Consider the following 20,506-nt stretch of genomic DNA (forward strand, 5'->3'; position numbering starts at 1 on the left):
ACTTCTACTACTGCTGATTCTCTCACAACTACCCTTGCTATTACCGATACTCCTATATCTGCTACTGCCGGATTATTAATATGCTTCAATTAGCAAGCATGCACAACATTTGAAGCTACGACACTGACACTACTAACGCTTTTATATTCAGTATTGCAGCATTATTACTATATTTCTGTTTGTGCTACTCCACGATTATGACTTCCACATTCACTTTCGCTACTGTATCCACTTCTGCTATTTCTATTTAGAGCCCAACTATTTTTGCAGTTAGCAATACTCTTGAACCTACTGCTTCAGCGTAATGACTATGATTATGTCTGTGAAACACCACCATCATAACCTCTCCGACTACTTCTGCCACTTTTACGTCTACCACAACTACCCCTATTCCTGCATTAATTACTGCAGCATCCACATCTACTACTGCAGAAGCTGCGATGTTTATCGCAACTACTCTTATCGTTACCAACACTCTAGCGTCTATTATAGCAGCATTATGGCTATGCTCCTGTTAATACTAATCCCCGTTATGGATACTCCATGTACTCTGTTTTATGTATCCATAACTTTTTATCTATTTTTGCCATAACTTTCTTGCCATTACTAATACTTTTACATTCACCACTACTCCACATCGAATCCATTTCTGACAACGAGGGTATGCCTCTCCTACCAAGACTACTCTTGCCATTACCAACACTCTCTCCTATCAATTACTGCAGCATTATTAAAATAGTCATTTACTGCTGCGAATAGTACTATTTCACTGTTATGATTACTCCTCCCACCTCTGCTGCTGTATCTACTTCGGCTGCAGCTATTTCTGCCCAGGCTCCTCTTGCTAAAACCAATGGCCCTACTCTTGCATCTACTACTCTAGTATTACTACCATAATCCTATTTGTACTACCTCACAATTATGACTGTTAAATCTACTTCCAATACTGCAATTACTGCTCCGCCTACCACATCTACTCTTACCATTATCAATGCTCTTACGTCACACTTACCATCACACTTTTTCCATAACTATTCTTACCACAACTAATATTCTAGCATGCCCTACCAAGACTACTCTTGCCATTACCAACACTCTCTTCTATCAATTGTTGAAGCATTATAAAAATAGTCATTTGCTGCTGTAAATAGTGGTAGTTCACTGTCATGACTACTGCTCCCACCTCTGCTGCTGAATCTACTTCGGCTACAGCTACTTCTGCCCAAGCATAGCTTGCTAAAATCAAAAGTCCTACTGTTGCATCTACTACTCCAGTATTACTACTATAATCATTTTAGCACTACCCCACCATTAAGACTGTTAAATCTACTTCCAATACTGCATGTACTGCTCCTTCTACCACATCTACTCTGACTATTATCAATGCTCTTACATATACTGGTGCAGCATTATTACTATGACCCTTTAGTGCAACTCCACTTTTATGTCTACCAAATCCACTTTAGCTATTGCTACTTTTTCCACAGCTACTCTTACGAAAATCAATATTCTAGCATCTATTACTGTAGGCTTATGATTATAATTCTGTTAGTGCTACCCAACCTTTATGATTACTGCGTCCACTTCTGCTACAGCTACTCGTGCCATAACTGTTCTTACCACCACCGATATTCTTACATCTGCCGCTGCAGAACTATTTCTGTACTGCTTTTATTAGTATTTCGTAGTTATCACTACTGTATCCACTTCTGCTACAGCTACTCCTAAATAACTATTCTTACAATTATCAATATTCTTGCTTCTATTCCTGCAGAACTATTACCATACACCCTTTAGTACTAATCCTCTGTTGTGACTATTACATCAATTTCTGCTACAGCTACTACTGAGATAAAAACTCTTAACATTGCCAATATTCTTGCATCTACCACTGCAGATTTATTACTATACTCCTTTTAGTACTACTCGACTATTATGACTGCTGTATCCATTTCTGCTACAGCTACTTCTGCTATAAATACTCATAACATTACCGATATTCTTGTACCTACCGCTGCCAAATTATTACTATACTTCTTTTAGTACTACTTTTAGTACTAAAGTAGTATACTAAAGTAGTATAGTAGTAGTACTAAACTACTACTTTTTCTTTTAGTACTACACTGTTGTGGGTGCTATATCAATTTCAGCTACAGCTACCTCTGTCATAAAAACTCTTAATATTACCAATATTCTTGCATCTACCACTGCAGAATTATTACTATACTTCCTTTATTACTACTCCATTGTCATAACTACTGCATCCACTTCTGCTACAGCTACGTCTGCCATAACTGCTCGTACAATTATCAATATTCTTGCATCTACCACTGCAGAATTATTACTATACTTCTTTAGTACTACTCCACTGTTGTGACTATATACTCTTAACATACCAGCTTCTGCTACAGCTACTTCTGCCATAAATACTCTTATCATTACCAATATTCTCGCATCTATGGCTTCAGAATTATTACTATGCTTCTTTTAGTGCTGCTCCCTTGTTATGACTACTGCATCCAATTCTGTTACAGCTACTTCTGCCATAACCACTCTTACAATTACCAATTTTCATGCATCTTCCACTGCATAATTATTACTATACTTCTTTGGTACTGCTCCACTGTTGTGACTATATACTCTTAACATACCCGCTTCTGCTACGGCTAATCCTGCCATAAATACTCTCATCATTACCAATATTCTTGCATCTACCGCAGCAGAAGTATTACTATATTTCCTTAGCACTACTCCATTGTTGTGACTACTGTATCCACTTCTGCTATTACTGCTTCTGCCTCGACTACTCATACCAGTACTAATGCTCTTACATCGACTATTGGAGTATTTTTGCTATAATTCTATGAGTGCTAATCCACCATAATGACTGCTACATGCGCTTTTGCTTCTGTATCTGCTTCTGTTATAGATACTCTTGCCAGTACCAACAATCTTGCACCTACTAAAGGAGCATTATTATCCCGCTCCTTTTACTGCCATTCCATTTTTCTGAGTATTGCATCCACTTCTTCTACTGCTACTTCTATCATAACGACTCTTGCATATACCAATGCTATTAATATTTACTACAGTAGCAGTGCTACAAAGTTTTATTTTAGTGCTACTCCACCAGCGTGACAACTGTATCCACTATTACTACTATATCCACTTCTACTACAGTTGGTTCCACAATAACTCCTCTTGTAATTACCAATACTTCTACAGCTAGCACTACAACATCATTACAATACACCTTAAAGTAGACACAGGTACAATTCACCCATTATGACTACCACGTCCACTTCTGTTACGGCTTTCATTTCTGCTACTGTTGCTTCTGCCAAAACTACCCTTTCCATTTTTTATAATATTATATCTAGTAATGTAACATTAGTACTATAGCGTGTAGTGCTAAACTATTATTATGGCTACTCTGTCTACTTCTGCTACTTTAACCATTATATCTGTGGCAATTACCAATGCCGTACTGAGAACAACTACTCTAGCATTGTTGCTATGATCCTGTTAGTTATACTCCACCATTATCACCACTGTATCCACTTCTGCCACTGTAGGTGCTGCTACTTCTAGCAAAACGATTCTGTGCATTACCAAGTCTTGCATCTATTGTTGCAGAGTTATTACTATGATCCTATGCTCCTGTTAGTACTGCTCTACTACTATAACTACTGAACCCACTTTTGCTATTATATCCACCCCTGCTACCGCTACTTTTGCCACAAATACTATTGCTGTTACCAATACTTCTGCCTCAGCAACCCCAGGGCATTACTGTTTAATCTACTCTTGTCACATTATTACTACAATTCTACTAGTGTTATTAGTACTGCATACAGTCCTGCTTCTCTATCCGCTCACATCTACTACTGCTACTCCCGCCTCATATACTGTTGCCACTACCGATGTTCTTACTTTTATTAATGCAGAGCTGCTACTATAGTTCTGTTAGTAACACTCCCTCAATACGACTATAGCATGTATGTATGTTACTGTTACTTCTGTCAAAACTGCTCTTGGTATTACCAAGTCTCTTACATCTACTACTGCAGCGTTATTACTAAAATTCAATGACCGCATCCACTGCTGCTACTGTATCAATTCCATCACAGCTATATCTACCACAAGTACTGGTGCCATTACCAATAGATGCAAACCCGTAACGACAAGACTATCCTACTGTTAGTATTTCCCCACCATCATAATTATTGCATCTACTTCTGCTAATTCTACCACAGCTGCTCTTTTGTTATGAGTAATCTTGCATCTACTACTGCTGCATTACCACAATGCTTCTTATAGTGTTACTCCAATATTACAAACTACTTTATACCCTTCTGTTACAGTAACCGTTTTTTCTACAATTACTTCCGCTGCAACTACTCTTGCCCTTTCCGATACTCTTAGATCTACTACTCTGGTGTTACTATTATAATTCTGTTAAAACTACCCATCGTTATGATGGGTAGTACTGTTACACTTCTGCTACTGCATTCTGCTGCAGCTTCTTCTACCACAGCTACCTTTCTCGTCACCAATATTTTTATATCCACTACTGTAGTATTATTACTATAAATCTGTTAGTTCTTCTCCATCGTTATGACTACTGCACCCTTTTCTTCTACTGCAGTTGATACTCTTACATCTACTACTGCATCATGGCTTCTATAATTTTATTAGTGCTTCTTCAATATTACAGTTTTAATTTTAATACTTTTGTTATCATTAGTAAAGACTATTAAAACAAGAGCTGATACTACTAAGACAGCTACAACTACTTCTGCTTAATTCTACATCTTGTCTTAGAACAAAACAATTAAAACAGACAAACATCGCCCTCTTATTTGTCATTCTCCTTATTAGTAGATGAAAGATGATTAGCCGAGAAGACGCGCTCTTTTCCATCTGAACCAATAGCCAATTTGATTTTTTACTGTTTAATCACTTAATACTAAGATAAATAAGAAAATATAAACGTATTCTATTTTAACGTTATTAGTACTCTTCGCCTCATTTACGTAATCGCCAAAAATTGAACGATCCATATTACAATTGCTCTTCAAATAAGAAAATCCACTTTTCTATTTGAGACAGTGCTTTGTAGCTGCTATTCATGATAATAATGATATATCTATAATTGTCTCATTTACGGCCGTATCCAGGGGGAAAATACCAGGTTTATCCCCTCCCCTCCCAAAAGATTGTGTCCAACTCCTCAGAAAGTAACAAAATACATGTAAACAAATTTTTGAAGTATTTTCCAAAGTTTTTTTTTACCCCTCTCCGAATAAAAAAACCCTCCTCGAACAAAAAGCCTGGAAACACCCTTGTTGTCACTATGTATGCTACTTTCATTACTTTATCAGACCAATTATTACTTTTATAACAGTCACAATACGTAAAAAAGTAATGTTGGCAGTTCTTTATTTTCCCTTGACAAATTGGACTCTTTGTACTCTAATAACCATAAAATCTATTAATGAATCTTAACTATATTATTTTAAAAACAACAACTTCTTACTGCTCTTACTTTTGGTTTGATGTTACTGATAATTTTATCTTCTTTGATTTTATTTTCACCAGTATCACTATTGTGTCAACACTAGTCCCAAAAACTGTGCTTTTTTCAGGTATATCAGAACAATTCAGAGTAGAATATTGAGTTTTTGGAGGGTGCTAAGCAGCTTAGTTCCTCCCCCAAAAGATCCTCCCCCATGTTCTCTATACCTATGGTTGGGACGCTGATTGCTTTCTTTGTATTAGTTCTTACTACCTTGGAATAAGAACTTGAAAGAAATTGAGTATAACTAATAAACGACACACATTGTATAGTGGTCGATAAGGATGCTTATTTACATGAGTAAGGACCCACGCGAGAGACAGCTCTCTCTAGCGTGAGGACAGAGGAAGGGGGCAATTCCATCTTGCTGTGTCGTAGGCTACTGGAGAAAGAAGTGTTATGTGAAATCCACCGCAGTAGCTCAAAAGGTGGTAAGTGGATTTTTTAGAACAGTATTTACAACCCTCCTACTATTAAGCAATCTACCACTGCATAATTATTACTATACTTCTTTGGTACTACTCCACTGTTGTGACTATATACTCTTAACATACCCACTTCTGCTACAGCTAATTCTGCCATAAATACTTGATCAATTAGCCCAATTTGCGTTCCTACATCTTGTTTGTGTCTAAGATAGATAGGACGGTTGATTTATTCCAACATACGGTAAATCTTTTATGCTGAAACAGGGGCGCCAATGCATGATAATATAGGGGAGAGTAAGGGTTTTTTCCCTTACTCTCTAAGTTACTACTTACTTACTTCTTACTCTTTTTACTTACTAAGGGTCTTTTAAATGAAGTTACGAAAAATAACAGTTTTCCAATATTTTTTAATTTAGGGGGGGATCATTTTAGGTTTTTGCAATGACAACAATAAGAAAAAATATTTTTGAAAATCTAGTGGAAACGATTTACCCCCCCCCCCCCTTGTAATTGGCACCCCTGCTCTAAAATGCAAAAACATTTAGCATTTGAGCTTGTGATATATAAACGTGTTCGACTTATGTTTGTTAACTGCTGTTCTTCAACTACAGTTCGTCACTCTATCATAACATGAAACTTGCCACCTTTGAATTACTGCATTCATATTATTGCAGTCGTGCAAAGACTTGTACACATATTAAATAGTCAAAACCTAAATATCACAAAAAACTGATATGAATTTAGTGTAACGCGGTATAATTCACCATTACAAACTTCATAAAACAATCAAAATTTCACATTTTTCATAATTTTACAGAGTATCCAACACAAGATGCTCCCAAGGCACATCTGTGTGCCACAGCACTACACGCTAGTTCGGGATGATTGAAATATAGGTCACCAGATCTGGAAAATGAAGAAAGGCTAGTTTTAAGACTCCAGATTTTTTTCTTACATTTTCGTTTACATTTTGTTGTTTTACTATCCTATCACTTTTAAGGTTTTCTATATTTTTTTTCTGTATTTATATAACACATTTCTGATAAATGAATAGTAAGAAGTTTATTATTTTCAACAAAAATATGGAAATTTTTGCACAAATCACGATATATTTTGCCAATTATTTGGTGTATTCTGTTACATATGAATTTAAAAAAATGTAGTAGTGACATATATATATATATATATATATATATATATATATATATATATATATATATATATATATATATATATATATATATATATATATATATATATATATAGATAAATATATATATATAGTATAGTATAGTATATACTATATCGTAGTGACTATGACTGCTACTACTACTTCTGCTACTACTACTAATAATACTACTACAACGGCTACTACAACCACTACTACCGTGACTACTACAACTAATGAACTAAATTAAAAGACTTTAAGTGCATCCAGACAAAAATTCATTATCTTAGAAGCAGAATAGACTATTAAGTTGTAACTTTCAGGGAAAGTTGAGGGGGATATAAAACTACATCAAAAGACACTGTCTGTATCAAGATTGTCAAAAATGCCCCTTTGCAATACCCCAAAACACAAGTAAGGGTATTACATTGGAATTTTTAGAACATGTTGTTGGGGATGTAGAACTAAACAAAAATAAAACTCAAAACAATCTGAAAATTGCCAGTAAATAGCTATATTATACCAAAAGCGATCAAAAATGAATTTAATAAAAACTCAAACTTTAAAAGGACATAAATTACTATTAATAGATAAATGAAACACAAAACGAACCAAATTGCAATAAATAATAAAACTAAAAACGACCTGAAGATTACCATTAAATCGATACATTAAACCAATGGCGAGCAGAAATAAAGCTAGATAATAATTCAAGCTTTAAAAGAACATAAATTATTATCAATAAATAAATGAAACCCAGAACAAGAAAAAATTACAATAAATAATAAAATAAAACTAAAAATAACCTTTAAATTACCAGTAAATAGCTATATTAAACCTAAAGCGAGGAGAAATGAAGTTAAATAATAATTCAAGCTTTGAAGAACATAAATTAATATCAATAAATACATGAAAACATTCTCTTTATAACAATTTTTTTTTAATTACAAAAGGTTTTTAACCACATCAACTTCCTTTAAAATGAGGCATTAAAAGAAATCTCTACGACGTTCCAGTGCCATGCTGTCTGAGGAGAAAAAAGAAAGGCAAAGAGCTGCCGTATACACATAATATCGTACTTGATTTTCAATCCAATATATTTCCCTTGTTGTTCAAGCCAAGAGAGGATAATTTTCCTATATAGAGATTTCGGACAAGGCAGTTCTAATTATGTACTTCCTGTTTTGATTTGTCTCTATTTTTAGGAATTACGGGTTATTATATTTCTTAGTATTGGACGAGATTGTCTCTTACTAGGTTACTAGCTACCGCTATAACCCGGATTAATCTTGTACATGAAAAATGTAGCTATTCTCAAAAAATTGATTATGTTTCAAAATTAATTTTCTAATCAAAAAAGTTTTTAACCACAGTAATTTCCTTTCAAGTGAGCCATTAAACAGCTCTCTGCGATGTTACAGGGCCAAGCTATACGAGAAGTTAAAAAATGCAGTACATGCAGAATATAGCAGTTCAACCAAATAATTTTATTTTTCAAACCAATTGATTTTCCTTGTTATTCAAGCCAAGTGATGGTAAATTTCCTGTATAGGGTTCTCGAACAAGGCGGTTCAAAAAGTGTACTCTTTGTTTTGATCTGACACTATTTTCAGAGTTAGAGGCTATCATATTTCTTAGTATTGGACGTGATTGTCTCTTAATAGGTTGCTAGCTACCGCTGCAACCCTTATTGAATTAAAAATTAAAACTATTGATCAGATACCATAAATATTTTTGAAATTTACAGAATAACTTTAGCGAGTTGAATTGAAAACTAAAATAAAATTTACTTTTGAAATTCAGTTACTATGGACTTAAGTTCGTCCTTGGATGTATAATCTTGTCAAAAGATAAGCGTGTATTGTGTCATCATGTATATAGTTATTTAGTTAAAACTTTAATATCTATTGGCTATAGTTCGTCGCTTATTATAACTTGTGCAAGGTTTCTAGCTACCTACTGCTACTGCAGTGTTATAGAAAAATGTAGTTTTTCGCAAAATTTGATGTTATTTTCCAAGTCAATTTTTTGCTAAATACAAAAGGTTTTTGAATGCATTTCACGTTATAATTAACTATTCTAATTAACTTTCTAATTAACTATTCTAATCAACATTCTATTAAAATTCTATTCTAATTTCTAGGGTAATCATGAACGAAAGGGTGAGATTGCTTAGGCACATTTTACATATGAAAAATGGCAGTTTGCCAAAGATGGTCGTTTTTATCATCAATCAAGAGCAAAAGAAAAAGTAGGCCGTACTAGAATGGGTAGGGAAGAAATCATATGAAAGAATTTAAAGCAACTTTGAATTTCATGGGGGGGGGGAGTATGAAATTTCGAAGAGATTTAAGTGGAGGACAAACATGAGTAGCTGTGCTAGCCTGAAATGGCTTGGTGTTGCCTCAAGTTCTTTTTAGTAGTAGTGGTAGTGAATATTTCAATATTAACACGAATTAATGATTGTCAACTTTAGTTTACGTTAGCTTTTGGGCAGATTTCACAGAGCCCAATTTTCTTCCGTGGAATGACAGGGAAGCCCCCAAAAATTCTGGGATAGGAAGAGCTGTAGTAAAATATTTGTCCATAAGACAGCGTATCTTATAAGTGGGATATCTAACGAAATAAATATGTATATTATAAAATAGGATAGCTTTAAAAACTGTGTAAATAAAAAATGGTATTTTTCAAATTCCACTTTCTTTGATGAAGTCACATTTTTTGTTTATATATTTCTGTATTTTTATTTTTTTAAGTTACAGATAAAAATTTGCAATCTCGTGGCTTCAGTTTTGAGCTTCATCTCAAATTTCTAGCTTAAAAAGTTTAGCAGCAAACCACTGAAAATACATGCAGACAGATATATTTGTCAAAGTTGCCAAAAAAAGATCAGATTTTTTATATTTTTTGACAGTTTCGATACTCCATCTTGACAATAGCAATGTTAATGTAAAGCATTACAATATACAAGAAATAATTTTCTTGTTTTTTGTACCGTAATTACTGTGTGGAAGCAGGTTACTTTCCATATGCAGCCTCATTTTCAAATCGTTTTTTATGGCCACGATAGTAACGTGATAGTAACGTTTTTGTTTCTACCGAAATTATTGAGCTAAAGCAGATTACTTTCAAAATGGAATGCAGAATATAGAATTCAATCTGACTTTCAAAACAATATTTTAATGCCACGATAGTAACGTGAACGTGAAATATACGTTATTTAGGAAATCATTCCTTTTTTGTTTGTACCGCAATTATTAAGTTAAAGCGGATTACTTTCCAAATGGAATGAAGTCTCATTTTAAAACGTTATTTTAAGGCCACAATACTAAAATGAACGTGAAATACACAATATTTCGGAAATTGTTTTCTTTGCTTCTTTGTCCCGTAATTATTGTGTTAAAGCAGGTTACATTCCTTATAGAATGCAGTCTCATTTTTAAAACGTTATTTTAAGGCCACAATACTAAAAACGAACATGAAATACACAATATTTCGGAAATTATTTTCTTTGTTTCTTTGTACCGTAATTATTGTGTTAAAGCAGGTTACATTCCTTATAGAATGCAGTCTTATTTTTAAAACGTTATTTTAAGGGCACAATACTAAAATGAACGTGAAATACACAATATTTCGGAAATTATTTTCTTTGTTTCTTTGTACCGTAATTACTGTGTTAAAGCAGGTTACATTCCATATAGAATGCAGCCTCATTTTCAAAACGTTATTTTAAGGCTATGATAGTTTCAGGAACGTGAACGTGATTATTTTGTAAGTCATGCTCTTTTTTGTTTGTACCACAACCATTGCTTTAAAGCAGGGTACTTTCCAAACAGAATTCAGCCTCATTTTTAAAACGTTATTTTAAGTCTACGATCTTAAAACGGACGTTAAACATATATTATTTCGGAAATTCATTTCCTGTTTAATTGTACCTTAATTATTGTGTCAAAGCAGGTTACTTTCTATATAAAATACAGCCTCATTTTCAAGACGTTATTTTAAGGCCACAATAGTTACGTAAACATAAAACATGCGTTATTTCGGAAATCATTCTGTTTCAACTTGTACCATTATTACTGCTTAAAGCAGGTTACTTTCAAAATAGAATGCAGTCTCATTTTTAAAACTTTATTTTGAGGCCAAGATAGTAACGTGGACGTGAAACATACATTATTTTCAAAATCACGCTCTTTTTTGTTAGCACCACAATTATTGCGTTAAGGCAGGTTACTTTCCAAACGGAATGTAGCCTCATTTTTAAGAAGTTATCTTAAGGCCACGATACTAAAATGCAGGTGAACGCATACGTTATTTCATAAATCATTCTCTTGCTTGTTTGTACCGCAATTATTCCGTTAAAGAAGATTACTTTCCATATAAAATTAAGCCTCATTTTTAAAATATAATTTTAAGGCCACAATAGTAACACCGACGTGATACATAAGTTATTTCCAAAATCTTTCTCTTGCTTGTATTTACTATAATTATTGTATTAAAGCAGATTTCATTCCATATGGAATAAGGCCTCATTTTTAAAACGTTAATTTAAGGCCACGTGTGATTTTGGAAATCATTCTCTTGTCTGTTTTTATGGCACTTGGTATTTACCAAGTGACATATAGCGATCGTAATTTCCGTCGGTCCCGCTTTTTCTAGTTTGGGCACTTCCAGATAAGCTAGGATGATGAGAGTTGGCAGGCATATTAGGGATTAGACGAGATTGAATTAGAAATAGTCTCTTCCCCGATAAGACCATCTGGTGGGGGGAGCGGGCAAGTAAGATAGTTGAGGAGAATTTTATTTGCCGATAAAACAAATGATTGTTCTTCTTAAGTATGGCTTGTGGTCTAGGGGTATGACTCTCACTTAGGGTGCAAGAGGTCTCAGGTTCGAATCTAGAACCCTCCCAATTTTTAAGTGAAGAAGATCCGAAACTAGATAGGTGATCAATTTAGTGATCGCTGAAAGTTAGCAGGCGTATCAGGGACCCGATCAGATTAAATTATAAATAGTTGCTTCCCCGATTCGACTATCTGGAGGAGGGTGGAAGGACGGTTAATTCGGAAAAATTAGAAAAGTGAGGTATTTTTAACTTACGAACGGGTTATCTGATCTTAATTAAATTTGATATATAGAAAGATCTCATGTCTCAAAGCTCTTGTTTTAAATCCCAACAGGTTCCGATGACATTAAGGAGGGATTTGGAGGGGGAAACCGAAAATCTTGGAAAACGCTTAGAGTGGAGAGATCGTAATGAAACTTGGTGGGAAGAAGTTTTTGGCTCTTCCAACCTCATCACAAGTGTAATATGGGCTTTTGGCTCTTGTTTTCCGTAGTTATTGCACTAAAGATTTCGTAATTATTGATTTCCATGTGAAGTGCAGCCTCATTTTAAAAACGTTATTTTAAAGCCACTGTAGTTACGTGAAAGTAAAATATACTTTCTTTCAAAAACCTTTCCCTTGGTTATTTTTACCGTAATTATTGCATCAAAGCAAGATGTTTTTCATATGGAACGCACCCCAGTTTATAAAACGCTATTTTAGGGTCACAACAGTAACGTTAACTTAGACAAATTGAAGTATACATTATTTCGAAAACCTTTCTCTTCCTTGTTTTTGCTGTAATTATTGCATAAAGCAAATTACTTTCCAAATTGAAAGCAGCATCTTCTTAAAACGCTGTTGAGGTTACTATTGTAACGTCAATGAGAGGCTTACGTTATTTTGAATGTCTTTTGTTTGTTTTTGCCGTAATCATCGTATCAAAGCAGGCTACTTTCCATATGGAGGTTTCTACAGCATTAATTAAGGTAATTTGGCAAATTTGTCAGTGTTTTTGCTCCGTATATTAGCACATAATTCGTCTTGTGCCAAGTTTTTAAGTGCTAATTTAAATAATGAAAAGTTTTTCATGACCCCGTTAACTTGAAAATGTGTGTGAAAGTAAAATTAATTATACCAAAACATCATTCAGGGCTGTTATTTTTGGCACGGGTATCCACAGGGAGTAATGTTTTGCCTCTTGGGACGGCAGAAACTCTGTTTGGCCGATGATATTCGAACAATTTGCTCAATTGAAAAAAAAAAAAAAAATCAAAATACCCCCAATCAGCTAAATTTAGTTAATTTGGGCGAAAGATTTTTTTTCTGTTTGGTCTGGAGTAATCGAGCAAATTTGGCAACCATGGCAGATAATCAGAAATACATCCTGGGAAAACCAAAATAACGTCATTCTGTGCTATTTTGATTTTAAATTTGCAGAAATTTTCCTTTCATTTCAGTGTAATTGCTTTTATTAAGTATGTTATTCAAGTAATGTCCCCATAATTTCAAATGCTCAGGGCAATTCATTTCCCAACAGTAAGCATACCCAAATTTTGGATTAACATAAATTTTAGCGACGGATTTACATATAAATAAAATAACAGCAGGGTATACAGTTCAAGTCCGTCCAGCCGTAAAAAAACAAAATTATAATTGAATAAAAAATATAATAATAACAATACAATAATAAATAAAATAAATACTAAATCATTGCCATAAAGAAAAAGATGGCTACTGTGGTTAATAAATTAAATAGACAGTTACTAAGTCAAATCACTGAGCTTTAAAACTTCCGTTTCAAAACTACTAATAACTACTAATAACTCACTGCAGCACCAAGCCGCCTGAGGCCAACACAGCTACGCAGGCTCCTCCTCCGACTTAATCTATTCAAGGCCTCCCTCTTTACACCCTCCCAGGAAGTTCCCATTTCCTTCAAATCTTTATTTATGACATCCTCCCAACCCAGACAATGATGACCTGCTTTCCGTGTAGCCCCAGACGGTTGGACAAAAAGGACAATCTTCGGCAATATGTCATCCTTCATCCGCAGAACATGATCTGGCCATCCCAACCTTTCTGTCATTATAGCCCATGAAAGCAGGATTGAACCGCATTTTTCGTGCAGCCTACTGTTTGAAATATGGTCAGTCAGCTGGGTACCCAGCACGATTCGAAACGATACTAATTAATCTGCAAATAAAGTAACCAAAGGCAAAAATAATAACTGTTATCAATACTTTAATATACGTAAGTGTCACAAACATTCTATTGCCTTCCTCCGCTCCCTGCAACCGACAGATTAGAAATTTCACCTGGAAAATGGGTTCGTATCTTGCTCATGTCATACTCTAGACAAGAGCACGTATGAGCAAGTTTATTTCTGTCACCTCCCTCCCCTAAATTCGTTGACTAGGGTCAGGAGTTTGGGCGTTCGCCCAACACACATGACACACAATGCAGGCCTAAACCAAACTTTATTTCAAGTGGATTTTTTTATTGTTTATTTGGTGGCTGCGACCTTAAATTTCTGTATTCTAAACCTGTTTTAAGGGCTTCATCCTTATTATTAGCATTTCAGTTTTTCAATTTATCCAGTGACGCCAATTGACCAAAATGAAGGGGGTGGGGATACAATTTATTTTTCAAAAATCTAGGAGTGAGCTATTTAGTTGTTTTTTTTTTTTACAATTTTTCACTTGAAATGAGGATTTAAATGTATTTTCTAACAAAATGCCAGGTAGAAAGTATTCTTCAAAATCTTAGGGGATGGGGTAGGGGACAAATGAAACCACCCTTTGGTTTTCAACAATGAAATCATCCTTATCCAGATTTTATAAAAGGTCCAAGTTCAATCCGATACATTCCGATACAATCCAATACCGATGCATTAAGTGAGATGAAAAGAGGCAATTCACTTGACTAAAATAAAAATAATGAAGAAAAGGTTTTCAACACTAATCTTGCCTTTTTGGCAGCTAGCCACAAAGGTTTTTTTGTGACTGGTTCAGTGGTATTGCCTATCGGTTTTTTAATATAATGTGTTGAATCAATAACTTTAATTGATTTCAATAATTAAAATCACTACTTGATTTAACAAATTAAATTAAAAGATCAGCATATATATCTATATATATATATATATATATATATATATATATATATATATATATATATATATATATATATATATATATATATATATATATATATATATATATATATATATCGGGATTGATATTCTGTATTCTGTAGATTGATATGCCGATTGATATTTCTGTCGATGATTCTGTCTAGTGCTAAGAGGAAGAATCTTTCGTTTGAGAATTTTAGTTGGCAAAAATGACGTGTCAATTTCATAAAAAAATAACCAAATTTTTTATTGACTAGTTAATTACCTAATTAAAAATTAATTCATCAATTAAGATTGTCTCTTGTCACGGTACAGGGAATCATAAAAGACTCATACGTGTTTTCTTTTTTATATCTCGTGTTTTTACTATTTGTCTTGTAATTTCCTATAAATTTATTAATCTTCAAATCCACTTGGAGTACTTTAGTATTATGCGCAACTCAAGTGCTTCATTTAATTAGAACTTGTTTCTTTGAAGCTCAATCCTAATAAAATACCACAAAATATGATGAAAATATGTTACTTTCGATTTGGGCTATATATATTTGGACGTTAGGGGGTGGGGTAGAGTATAGTGGATCTGCATGCAAAATGCATTTGGCCAAATGCATATAGCCCAAATTGGACATTCTCCATCTATTCTGTCACTTATCTTTGAATCCCTTGAGTGGCTTATAGCCCTTATATTTTAGCCCTTGAGTGGCATATAGCCTTTGAATCCCTTAAGTGGCGCAAGTACTTCACTTGCTCTTCTGTCATATATTTCTTCTATTCATCTGTTAAACATTGTTTAGGACTTGTTCCAAGCAGACACTATTTAATTACGTTAATTGTTGACTAATATTTTGTATATTTTCAGAAGACCATGATGTTTATCTTGGTGACAAAGAGCATGTAAATGCACCTCCTCCTGCATATTCCGACGACCCCTACCAACCTGCATACGGCTCCTTGACTTCGGATCCACTTGAAACAGCTATAGGTTACGTATACTATTATGTTCCAACTGCTGAGAATTACCTCCCTAAATACGATGCTAAGAAGATGCTTGAACCAGCTATGTCATACGTGATGTCACACATACCAGATGTGAGGTCATACATGAGGAGCATGGTCATGCCGAGATTGAGGAGGATGGTTGAGAATAATGGTGAACGCTTGCAAGGCTATTCCAATAATGTCGTTTCTATGATTGCAGGTAATCTATTCTTTCTCACGGTCAATATGTTCTCATAGTTACAACTTGGAGGAGGGGACTTACCATTTGGTTCATTCAGAAAAGAGGATTCACTTTTGGGCTATGAAAATTTATAAAATTATATCCAATAGTAATATTGTAAAGATTAGTTTGGACGTTCCAACAGCGTTATTTCTATCTATAGAGGACAAATGTTTCTCCTCATTTTCTGTCTGGAGAGGTGGAGGGGGAACGATTCATCAAGCTGAATAAGGAAAGAAAGTTAGATTTAGAGTTGTGGAAATCTGTGAGGTAGTGCATAAATGACAAGCAAAATAATGATGAAAGAAAGAAAATAAGGAAAGAAAGAAAAGAAAATAAGGAAAGAAAGAAAAGAAAATAAGGAAAGAAATGGCAAAGAAATTGCCCATACCATTTGCTGCCCTGTAAATTTAGTCTTACTCTTGGATATTCCAACCCAAGGAGCAGCGTAACTCCAGGATCGTCCAGCAAAGACAATGAACCCTAGGGTTGGTTCAATTTGTATGAGAGTATCCAGAATACTACTGCTACTACTAACAGCTTAATATAGAGCAAATCCGCCAGAGGCCAACACAAACCGCGGGAGTTTCTACCTAAAATCTATTTTGAAAAATTATAACTGGGGAAAGACTTTTCGTGGGCCTTTAATTCGAATCTATGATTCCTGGTTAGTTGAGATACAGTGGAGTGGCGTCCTTGGGTCTTTGTCCCCCATCCAATTTTTTAATACGGTGATTCTCCCTATATTTTCCATATAAATCGGTTACCTTGTTTTTTCGAGTCCCCCTCTTCTAAAATTTCACCCGATCTAAAACGGACTTATAGAGCATGATCCTTATAAAAACAGTTACGTCTACCATCTATCTGTTTGTTGTCTTATATCCTGTAAAACCAATTTTTTTTTTGTTTTTATGTTTTTGTTTTCTTTTTAACAAATCTTTTTTTACAGAAAATAAAGCACAAGGTAAGCATAATAATGCAAATTGACCATTTTACATACTATATTTTTTTTTATTTAATGCGTTTTTATTCTTAAAGTAGATTTGTATGGAAATTCTTATGATTATATTTTAGAGTTATCATCATAGCCCTTTGAATATTTTTATCAATATTGTATTGATCTTTTGAGGGCAAGAAAATAAAAAGGAATCAAGAAAACAAAGAACTACACAAATTAGTATAAGAGAGAGAGAGAGAGAGAGAGAGAGAGAGAGAGAGAGAGAGAGAGAGAGAGAGAGAGAGAGAGAGAGAGGGGGGGGGGTGTTTATCAAAGCAAAAAAAAGACATCAGTATTAGCAGTCACCTCGAGATGTAAAAACAATAAAGGACTTAACAAATTATTAAACAACTAATATATATCCCACCTCCTAATCGGGGCGAAAAACCTTACAACAAAATAAATTCAACTTTACTATTAAAATCATGTCTGAAGAGGCCACAAAAAGCTATTCAAATATTTATTTACACCCCACCCCAAAAACGACAAAAAAAATTCATACTTACTAAAAAGTACTTATTCATTTTCTCTCTTAAACAAAGAAACCTCACCATTATTCCTAATGCTCTGACCAAGACGATTCCAACTTCTATTCCCCCTATTAAGCACAGAAAATGTCGACCGGATTAAAAAATTCAATGGAGTATTAATCTCTGAAGAAAACCAAAGGTCATAATCGTGAATCGAGGATCTCATGTTTTAGCCTAAAAATGAAATATGTATATATAACTCTACTAGTCGAGAATCTAAATTATTATGGAGGTAAAGCAATCCACTCAGGCAGAAAAGCGGATGGAGGGGAGAGGTCTAAATTTGAAATAAAACCAGAAAAAAACAGAATGAAATAAACTTGAAAATTTCACTCTGCGCATGTTTTACTGTGTATTGATTATCGGCCTTTTTAATCTTGTACATTTTATACAAATAAAACTAAAAAAGGAAGATGGAAACTTAGTAGAAAATTATGAAGAAGACAAAGAAAAAATGTGAGAAGGAATAAACTAAGAAGAAAATAGAAGAAGAGAAAAAATGAGACGTAAGATTATTGAGAAAAAAAAGGAAAAGAGAGAAGGGAAGAAGATAGAAAACTAAATAAGAATAAATTGGAAAAAGAAGGAAAATGGAAGAATAATTTTAAGATCAATCAAACAGTTCGTGGTAACGAACGTATTGGGCCGGGTCGTAAGGAGCGACACGGCCCAATAGTTACCAAAACTTTATAAAACGGAATTTTGATACCAATAGTTACATCAACAGAGTCGCATTTTAATGCTGATTTTAAATTTATAAGTTTCATCAAGTTTAGTCCTACCCATCAAAAGTTAAGAGCCTGAGAAAATCTGCCCCATTTTAGAAAATAGGGCAAAACACTCGCTAAAAGTCATATAATCTTAATGAAAATCACACCATCAGATTCAGCGTATCAGAGAACCCTTTTGTACAAGTTCCAAGATCCTTATCTGCAAAAATGTGAAATTTTGTATTTTTTGCCAGAAGACAAATCACGGATGCGTGTTTATTTTTTATTTTATTTTTTTTCCCAGGGGTGATCGTATCGACCCAGTGGTCCTAGAATTTTGCCAGAGGGCTCATTCGAACGGAAATGAAAAGTTCTAGTTTCCTTCTTAAGTGACCAAAAAAATCGGAGGACACCTAGGCCCCCTCCCACGCTCATTTTTTCCCAAAGTAATCGGATCAAAATTCTGATATAGCCATTTTATTCAATATAGTCGAAAAACCTTATAACTATGTCTTTGGGGACGACTTACTCCCCCACAGTCCCCGTGGGAGGGGCTGTATGTTGCAAATTTTGACCAGTGTTTGCATATATTAATGCTTATTGGGAAATGTAGAGACGTTTTCATGGGGATTTTTTGGTTGCGAGGGGGAGGGGTTGAGAAGAGGGGGCTATGTGGGTGAAACTTTCCATGGAGGAATTTGTCATAGGGAAGAAGATTTCCATAAAGGGGGCGCAGCATTTTCTAGCATTATTTAAAAAACAATGAGAAAATAAATATGAAAAAGTTTTTTTGAACTGGAAGTATGGAGCAGCATTAAAACTTAAAACAAACAGAAAATATTACGCATATAAGGGGTTAGCTTCCTCCTATTACCTCACTCTTTACGCTAAAGGGCTTTTAGTAATTTCAACTATTTATTCTACGGCCTTTGTGATTCAGGGGACAAAATTTAAGCTTTAATGCAAATAGTTATTGACGAGTGGGCGAATCTTCTCATATACGTAATAAAAACATACGAACATAGAAGTTTGTTACGTAAACTAATTCGTTTAATTCGTAAGCTAATTCGCTAGTTGCATATATCTTTTACTAATGAAAACGTCCGGAAAAACCAATAGTTCTAGTTGCCTTTTTAAGTACCCAAAAAATTGGAGAGCAACTGGGCCTCCTTCCCCTCCTTTTTTCAGAAAATCATTCGATCAAAACTATGGGAAAGTCATTTAGCCAAATAAATAAATATGCAAATTTCGCTTTAATTATTCATGTGCGGAGAGCCGAGATCAAAACATGGATTAACTAAAAAACGTTCAGAAATAAAATAAAAAAAAACAAGTTTTTTTAACTGAAAGTAAGGTGCAACATTAAAACTTAAAACGAACAGAAATTACCCCGTATATGAAAGGGGCTGCTCCTTCTTCAACGCCCTGCTCTTTACGCTAAAGTTTTTACTGTTTTAAAAAGTAGAGTTGAGAGAAAGAGTCAAACTTTAGTGCAAAGAGCAAGGCGTTGTAGAGGGAGCAGCCCCTTTCATATACGGGGTAATTTCTGTTCGTTTTAAGTTTTAATGTCGTTCCTTACTTTCAGTTCAAAAAACCTGTTTTCTTTTATTTAATGAAGTAAAAAGAAAAAAATGAGGTGGATCTAGTCAAAGAAGAAGAAAAGATAAAATCAAACAGTTCGTGGTAACGAACTGTAGTAAGGAGCGATCCGGCTCAATAGTAACCAAAACTCTAAAAAATTGAATTTTGATATCAATAGCTACATCAAAAGAATCGCATTTTAATGCTGATTTTAAATATATAAGTTTCATCAAGTTTAGTCTTAGCCATCAAAAGTTACGAGCCTGAGAAAATTTGCCTTATTTAGGAAAATAGGGGGAAACACCCCCTAAAAGTCGTAGGATCTTAACGAAA

The 20,506-nt window shown here is 34.3% G+C and overlaps 2 protein-coding genes across 2 annotated transcripts in view; one reads left to right on the forward strand and one right to left on the reverse strand.

Annotated features, from left to right (window-relative positions):
- The window catches only part of LOC136040359 (PIH1 domain-containing protein 1-like), a 491,267-nt gene that overhangs the window by 251,997 nt on the left and 218,764 nt on the right, over positions 1 to 20,506 (reverse strand). The window lies entirely within an intron of this gene.
- Positions 1 to 20,506, forward strand: part of LOC136040356 (uncharacterized) — a 61,552-nt gene that overhangs the window by 25,143 nt on the left and 15,903 nt on the right. The window contains exon 3 of the mRNA XM_065724603.1: positions 15,996 to 16,334. Coding sequence (XP_065580675.1) covers positions 15,996 to 16,334 — 339 coding nt within the window. The remainder of the gene's footprint in view (positions 1 to 15,995; positions 16,335 to 20,506) is intronic.

The sequence above is a fragment of the Artemia franciscana genome, chromosome 20 (genome assembly GCF_032884065.1).
Source record: "Artemia franciscana chromosome 20, ASM3288406v1, whole genome shotgun sequence".
NCBI classification, from domain to species: domain Eukaryota; kingdom Metazoa; phylum Arthropoda; class Branchiopoda; order Anostraca; family Artemiidae; genus Artemia; species Artemia franciscana.